This window comes from Taurulus bubalis (genome assembly GCF_910589615.1).
Source record: "Taurulus bubalis genome assembly, chromosome: 18".
NCBI classification, from domain to species: domain Eukaryota; kingdom Metazoa; phylum Chordata; class Actinopteri; order Perciformes; family Cottidae; genus Taurulus; species Taurulus bubalis.
The window spans coordinates 13,533,811-13,542,717 of NC_136606.1; the positions used below are offsets into that span (position 1 = coordinate 13,533,811).

At 39.8% G+C, this 8,907-nt stretch overlaps 1 protein-coding gene across 1 annotated transcript in view; it reads right to left on the reverse strand.

Moving 5' to 3' along the window:
* ctnnd2a (catenin (cadherin-associated protein), delta 2a) overlaps positions 1-8,907 on the reverse strand; it is a gene marked incomplete at both ends in the record, with an annotated part of 191,130 nt that overhangs the window by 60,634 nt on the left and 121,589 nt on the right. The window contains one exon of the mRNA XM_079233923.1: positions 296-501. Coding sequence (XP_079090049.1) covers positions 296-501 — 206 coding nt within the window. The remainder of the gene's footprint in view (positions 1-295; positions 502-8,907) is intronic.

Here is an 8,907-nt window from a genome sequence, read left to right on the forward strand (position 1 = left end):
AATCAGTCATCAGCGGCAATATTATTGCAACGTACATAGGTACACAGGTACATAGATTGGCACAGATTTGTCATAATTGTGTGTGCATACTGCAGTTTTACTGATCCTCGCATATCCACAGAGAAAATGCCATCCACACACACACACACACACACATCCACACACATCCACACACCATTATAAACTCTCCTCAGGCCAAAGAAACAGTCTTGCTGGAGAATAACTGCAGCTGCTACACCATGACATATATACATGCAAGGGAGATGAGGTGTAAGTTTATCCACAGCTACAGTACCTGTGACCAGCTCTCTGATCTCCACATCTCCAGTTTTCCTTAGCAGGCGGACCAAGGCTGGAATCCCGCCGCAGTTCTTCAGGGCCACTTTGTTCTCATCGTTGGCCTTGCCGTACACCAGGTTCCTCAGGGCTCCGCAGGCGCTACGGTGAACCTCACTCATCCTGTGGTCCAGTAGGTCGACCAGCAGCTGGATGCCTCCCTGTCTGCGGATCTGAGGAAGAAGAAACCGTATCATTTCAGCACATGTGCTTTACTTAAAATAATTATATATAGCAACAAAATGGTCAACAGTTGTCAATGAAAGTAGCTGATTATGTGTGTGCATACAGTATGTGTGTGTGGCCTATAGTATCTGTCAGTCCTGTCAATAAGATTAACAACCCAGTGTGTACTAATTAAAGATACTACGACACAGCTAATGACTGTGCTTTCACAAAATGACACTTAATTACACTGGTGAGGGAAGGACAATAGCTGTGACACCTGCTTTGCTTATAATCTAACGCAACATAGCACAATATTTTTATTCGCTTGTCTTCTGCGTGTCTATTTGGTGGACTATCTCTCTCTCTTCTAAACATTAACAATTTCAACTGTTTCTTCCATGCATTATGTGTATACACATCACTACCGACACTTTCTGCTGCTGCTAAATGAGATGGAAGATAGTTCGGAGGCACATCTGCTTTTTAAAATAAACAACTAAGGTTCAATTACGTTATTAAACATGCACCATTAATAGTGCAAACATGTGTATGATGTATACAATATTTGTGATTTGATAAGTATAAAAGCTATACTTGAAATTATGATGGATTGTATTAGAAACACTTTCACAAGTCAAAAGACCTAGAGCCTGTGGGAAACGTTGTATTATAAGAAAACTAATTATACTGTACTATGTAATGCACACACTGATTCTGCATCTTTCAACTGAATGCCATTTTAACCATCTGAGGTTTAGTATTCATAGTTTCTAATCACAGTTTTAGACAAAGCTCAAACTCAAAGATGCATACACTGTGAATATATATCTTTATAACATGAATATAAAATTATCAAGAAATTTCAAATAATCAACTAATCCTAAAACTCAACACATTGTACATCATAATTATATCCTCTACTCCTTTAACAATACCATTAGTACAGGTAGTAAATCTGAATCTCAGATTTGTTCAGTGGTTCAAATATGAATGAATGCAGTAACAATTAAATGGAAATTCAGTTTGTTTATCATGCTAAAAATGTAATATAACAGGTTAAAACTATAAAATACATGTTACTGTTTTAGTAGTCATACCATACCAGGCATACCAACCAACTGTTCACGTATTGTATGCAAGTATCATCTTCACTCTCCTATATCGCTCTTCTAGGCTGATTGAGTGGCCTCACCGTTCTGGAGATTTCAAACTCTGCTCATGCTCATGTAACCACCTCTTCTCTGTGTGCAAATACACACACAGACGAAGAGAGAGAAACAAACAAGCCAATCAGTGCATATTTATGATTATATCCTGATTCTGTGGACCGTCAGGGCCGTTAGCCCAGTGGGTATCACATTGAGGGCACTCGGGTGTTACACATTATGTCTTCCCCCTATGGTGTTACCCATAATGCCTTCCCACCATGGCGATATACGCATTGTCTTCTCCCTATGCTGGTGCGTTTTAAACCCTCCCACATCGCTTCTCCACTGCAGGGATCTTTGTCGGCCTTAGGGGGCCAAAGAGCTTACAGCAAGCCGTGTTTAGTCCAATCGACAGGGGTGTAGTACTAATCACCAGAAACAGGCTGCTGTGATCACCAGGAGACTAATACCAACATGGACAGAGCAACTAGTGTGTGTGTGTGTGTGTGTTTGAGGAAGAGGGATAGAGAAAGTCTGTCTTTCATGCCGTCACGTGTATTGAATCTCTGGAGTACAGCAACAGGCAGAGTTACTCATCCAGATAACTGGGGGGGGGAGTTTTTCACAGTTGACTGCAATATCAGGCTTCTTGAAAATCTCTTTTATTTGTCTGCTTGTTCTCCCTCAGACCTGGGACAAGCACATGTACTAGAACATGATTCTTAGTGTCTGTTTAATCGTGAAGCACCAGATGGGTGGAGTGTACCATGCAGACAAGTTGACAGGGAACATAAAGTGCAAAAAATAATCTTTCCTGTGTCATTGTTTTGTCTCCTGTATAAACCTCACACATTTGGCATGAGTAGGCCAAAAACACACACATCTGAATGAGTGTTTACAAGTGCAATTTAACTTTGATGTATTCATAGTGAAAACAAATGATATACATGTGGGCCAGGTGGGGAGAGAGAATGACTGTGAAAGTAGGGAAAGAGAGCATAAGAAAGTGATGGAGGGCAGGGCGGGGATGGAGGCGTTTGATGACACAGCAGGAGTTTATCGAGCAAAATGACTTTGCTTATCTATTCAATTAAAATGGATTAAAGGATGCAATGAATGGCAAACTAACCTTGCACCACTGGCCACACAATTTCCTCAACCTGATTTGTTGTCCTCTCCTCTCCTCATCCCCTCCCCTTCTCCCGGTACTGATCTCTGCTCCTCTCCCCGCTCCTCTTTATGCCTGTGTCACAGTTAATCTGTTATTCCATAAAAGCCATGGTGCTATTACTTTGTATTGCCTCTGAGCTACCTACAAGGCTCGACAACACCTCTGCTCCTCTATTCCATGTAAAGAAGATTAGAAGCGCAGATTGATTCGTCTTTTGTCTCACGCTGTTCCGCGCCGGCCGCGGCTATTGGTAACCCATAGCGACAGCATTGCCGTGGTAACAGTTAGCAGCGGTGGCAGCTGGGATTGTGGGAATAAAAAGGTGCTGGCGCCATAAAAGCTGGCAGCGGGACAAACGGACCAGACACACACACCTGGATCGGTGGCATCGGAAGCCTAAGAAGTGTTTTCCGGTCACCACATATGGAACGTCAACAATAATCAGCGGCACAGCCGAGGTAGTTTACTGCTTACACGTTGTGTGCGAGGACGCGTCACACCTTTCAACCTTGTGCAGGCATACACACACGCAAGGGGTTTTGTTCTTACCTGACACTTTGCCTCGGGCTAAATGAATTTTAGATCCTTTCAACCTTCGGCTAATTAGGTTCCTGGCCCTAAGCTAACATTTCCCTCTGGAGCCTTCTAAACTGGGCCAAACATGGCATTAACCTATGGCTACTTAATATTGTTCTGAGGCCAGGACACGGCTAATTTTGCAGCAGTATCAACAGTAAAATGTACATTGACAAATACACTGGAGGCTCCACTCTGTTGTATGGCAATAGAGACAACAAAACACACTACTCTTGGCAGCAGGGGACAGGGGAAGTGTTTAATAATCCCAGTGTGTTAGTATGCTTGCATCTGCTTCAGTTGGTGGGTGGTCCCCATCAGTTTCATACTAACATATGACCATTCATTCAGATATTCTTGACACCAGATCATTGGCGGTAATAATAAATGTGTTTGATGAAATCGATGGATGAGTCATTTTACAAATCATCCAAAAGCTCTCAGCGTTCTAGATCACAGAGCAGAGGAGAACAAACCAGGGGCATCCCTAAAGGTTACAGGGTAGAAAAACCTTAAGTGACAAGCAAGCAACTTCATGGATGGAAGAGGCTTTTCTCTTACAGAAATATGGGTTTTATGTCAAAAAATATGAAAAGGTATTTTTAAATTAAAGTAGTCATTGATGAACTACTCTGGATGCCAGTGGTGAGAATCTACACAGGGATTAAAAATAAACCTTGCTTTTACACTCTGCCACTATTTTACACAGTAATCAGAGTGGGAAATTGCATATGCAGCATGCACTGTGTAAAGAGGGACAGAAGCATGCAACATTATCACAGTATTTGCCATGGATCATTCACTGTGTCTTTCTCATCTTTTATGCTGATCTCTGTTGAACAGACATTCACAGTTTGCCGTTTGCACAGTTTACGGTCTAAAAATGTAAAACAAGATTTATTTCATCCATATTGACTTTAACTCATCGGTTGTCTCGAACAACAAACTGTAACACCCTGTGAATAAACAGTGATGTTAGCTGTGAAATTCTTATCCAGTCTAAGATCCCTGTATGTACACTGTATTGTATAATCAATCACATTTCATCTACAAAAATGGTGGAATGTGGATAAATTAAGATAACTGGTAACAAAATCAAGTGGTAGAGGCTTAGAGTAATATAAGAGGTGTGAACTAAACAACATGGATATGTGTAAGAGAGAGAGAGGGGTGGGGTTGGGGGTGTGACACGGAGTCAGGGGGCACGCTCTTCTCCCCTCAACCGGTCTGTTGGATAAATGGATATCGACAAGACTGCTCCACAAAATGAATTACTGATGTGACTGAACTTTAGTCTGACACTGTGTGTGTGTGTGTGTGTGTGTGTGTGTGTGTGTGTGTGTGTGTGTGTGTGTGCGTGTGTGTGTGTGTGTGTGTGTGTGGCAGCTATAAAGGATGCTGCAAATGAATATGCCCAACTGCCTCCGTGGTCAACTGTAATCTGAGCTGAGGCCAGACCTCCATCTGCCTGGTCACGCTCAATCTTTCTCTCTGTTCATCTGATTGGATACAGGCATATATGTGAAGGCACTCAACATCAATTTATGACCTTAAATTAACTGAAATATTTTCACAAACAGACACACACTCACTCTCACACACCAACCAAAACCGACTCCATTCTTGTTCCCTGACCTAAGGGAGGAAGCCATATTTTCTTTTCTTTTTTTCCTGTTTTCCTTTCCCTCCCTACCTCCTCTGTCTCTCCCGCTGTCTTTGCCCCTACAGAGTATCTCTTTAGCGACGAATAGCAGCCATGTTGTAGCTGCGTCTATCTGCTCAGTGTGTCCCCTGCCATCTGTGTCTATCTGTCAAATTGGAAATAGGAGAGAAGTCTTTACTTTACAGTGTTTATAACAAGTAGCTGCCATCTAAGTTCACAATGCATGTTACTGTAAGTGAGATGGCCCATCTTACATACACACTATGTGTTTGATTGATCTCCTTACGCGCCAACTCAAGAACAAAATGCTTGTTTAAAAAATAGCATTAAGTAATAGGTTATCAAAACTGATATAGTCTATTACTGGTCTTGTGTCATTTTATGGAAGTAATGAGCCACTTATGGCTCTGCTTAACCGTGTCTTTATAAGAGGGCTTAATTAAGCAGCTCTAAAATCACAGAAATTGACAGCTTATTGCTTGAAGATATCCAATTAGAAGAAAGAAAGAAACATCTTCTTGAGACTATTTAATAACCTCAAATATAGGGAGTGCTGTCACGTTGTCAATTAGGGGCGTAAATGACCTGTCACACAAAATGACCATTGTGTGATTTCATTTTGTGGTAATTATTATTTCGTAAGAGTAGCTGTCAAATTTGTGGAATGACATCTCTGGCTTTCGAATGAAAAGCAATGGTGGATAAATAATGAATATAGATATCTATGAATAACCATGATACATTGTGTATTGCATTTGTGTTAAGTGGGTGTCTACGCGAGACAAGACACACCTGGGAAACTCAAACAAGAGGAAGCAGTGGCGCTGCGGAACGAAACTACCACATGTGACCCCTAAAAGGAAAAGCGCTGCCAGGTACAGAGGATCTCTTTGTCCTTTCAGGAAAACAGCAACTGTGCGGTCTGCCAAGTTTTGGCAAAAGAAAATGTAAATGCATGAACTGTTCTTTTATTATTTTTTATCTTCTGTGGCATCTGCTGTGATATGAATCCCTCGGTAAAAGAGCTGCAAATGACATGCATATTCAACTACTGCTGTCGAAGGATATTTTTAAAACAGGCAAGTTTACAGATTTGAGCGCACACACACACACACACACACACACACACACACACACACACACACACACACAGAGACATACGCAACACTACTTTTATAAAGTAAGCTTTGTGAGAATTAACTATTGCTAGAAGGCTGTGTGACATCACTTGTATATCTGACACAGCTAATGTGTCACACATTTAACAACATTGTGTTCAAAAAAAAAAATTTAATCACAACAATAGGAAATTTGAGATACATTAGATGTGAAATATTGCAATGGCATTTTTCTGTAGCGAAATCACTACTCTGTGCTGCACCCAAGAGTAATCAATCAATTCTGATTACTTTACAAAAAATAGCCATGTTTACAGCAAGAATAACCGGTTTTAACCACACCTGTACCTTTCCCTGTCGGCTGATTGGAATGACGCCTGCGTCTTTCAAAGTCAAACAGCCTCCACACAAAAGCATCATGGAAGTCAATAGACACAAGTGATGGTAAATCCTGTGAGCATGCCCACGGAGCTACGGTAAACATAGCATGTGCACTTTATGTGACAAAAACAATAAAACAAATCATCAATCTAAAAAGAATCAATTCACAGAAGGAATGTGTCCTAAGTTTTTGTAATCTTGGTAGTTTTAATGAAGCCCAAGCGTTTTCAGTTTTTTTTTTTGCTCCTGCCACATTCTAACTCGTTTTTCACTGCAATGAATGAGTTCTGCTCCGTTATGGAAACACCACAATCATTGAGGAGAACTCAAAAAGATCTTTTGTGTAGTACAAAATCATATAAAGCCATAAACCAGAATAAATACAAAACAACACTCAAAATTTGATTTTTTTTTCGTAATGTATTTAACAACAAATGGGAAAAAAAGCATTCTATTTATACCACATTTTTTCAAGTGCCAGCAAGTGTGACCAATATTGGGAAAAAGTCGAGGCTCTACATGCTTGAAGTGAAGAATCTTGAAGTATTTCCATCTTGCAAACTACTTCCATCTTGTCCTCTCCTCCCTGTAAACAGTCTGCATTTCAGGGAAAGTTTCACTGAACTTTTGTCACATGACAGCTGGTGTCTTAGAAGAGTCGTTCATGGCTGCGCAGTTACACATAATTGTAGGTTGTTTACAAGATCTGGTTAGTACAAAGTATTTATTTTTGGTGCAATTTCAAATTAGATTTAGAAAAAAATATGAATATGTTATGCTTGGGTATGGCTATTATTCCTGAAGGAAGTGTGCATGACCCCGGATTTATTCAATGACTACTGGAAATTTGAAAATCCAGCATTAGGTTTCTTACAAGTTTCTAGCTATGATAAGTATAGTATTTTAGAGGATTTTTTAAAGAAAACATTCCTTTCAAGCATGCCGGCGGGTTGTGTGGTTCAGATGGTTGTCAATGAAATGTCTGTCTCAACATTAAATTGTTGCTAACAGCGAGGGCCAGGACAGAAGATGGGTGGATGAGGAAAATAAATAATTATTACTGAATTATTAGTAGAAGTCCCACTTCTACTTAGCTATATCTGCCTCTCAGTATTAATAATACATCATTTATTTGCCTGCTCGTAGAAAAGAGAATAAAAGTCAACCAGTTGTATGCAATTGATATTGGAATTGTCCAAGCTTAATGAAAATGCATATGTTTTGTAGCCTTTCTAACAGAACAAAGAAATGTACTCTTCAACCCTGGAACTTGTTGAAAAGATGAAAAAGCTCTGTCACAACCTTGAAGATCCACCAAGATACACAAGATGTCCACATGTTGAGTAAACCTCAATAGGCCATTCACACACTTTCTTATGAAGGCCATGACATCTTTATTTGGTTCTGGAATTTCTAAATCTTTAGTTGAAATTGAATGAATACTTCAAGATATTAAGAAGATCTGAGAAAAGAATACATCAATGAGAGTCAAGATGTTTCAAGATGTGCTCCATCATTAATGTGACACCTCTCCAGGTGATCAAACGCAATACGATAAAAGGCGATGAGTTTTTAAACACTAATAATAAAGTGGAGGATGCACTCTCCAATGTGACATGAATAGTGTCAATACCAAACTATATGAAGAGATGCACTATTATAATGGAAAAAATACAAATACAAACACTATTGGTAACAACGAAGGATTCATTGCTTTGTTCCCTGGGTAATAGGGTTTGAAATAATTAATTTTCTTATTTATCATAACAAAACAAATGAATTACTCTCATCACAGTATAAAAGCACAAACATATTGCTTCATTCCAACAATAGGATCTTTAACTGAACTAATACCCCGTATCTGGCTTAGTGATCGTCTGTCAAGTTTATTTTTCATTAAAAACTATTTAAGAAATGCGGTCGAGGGCACATTGCTGTGGGTGTCTCATTGCATTAGAGTGTGCATGCTGCATTTTCTCATTTTATACATACGTGGCAATGTGTGCATGCAGATATATTAGTGCGAAAGCTTTTTTATGCGAAGCATCAATTTTGGCTGGTTGATATCTCTTCCACATTTAATTTGTGTAAATAGTGTTTAGCGACGCCTTGGGCTCTGAACGAGACAATCAAACAGACTGATAAAGACAGGCCAAAGCATCCACTGTCAATACACGGTTGCTATTTCCTCCATTGTTGGATACCTTCATTAAAGCAATAATTGCACCCATAACAGAAGACACATACACTTAGGTTTCTTTCAGCGCTATGTGGATGAGGGGGTGGGAGTGGAGTGAGATGTTTTCGCATTCAAGTGTGATTGCATTTTTTTTTTATCTACGTGTG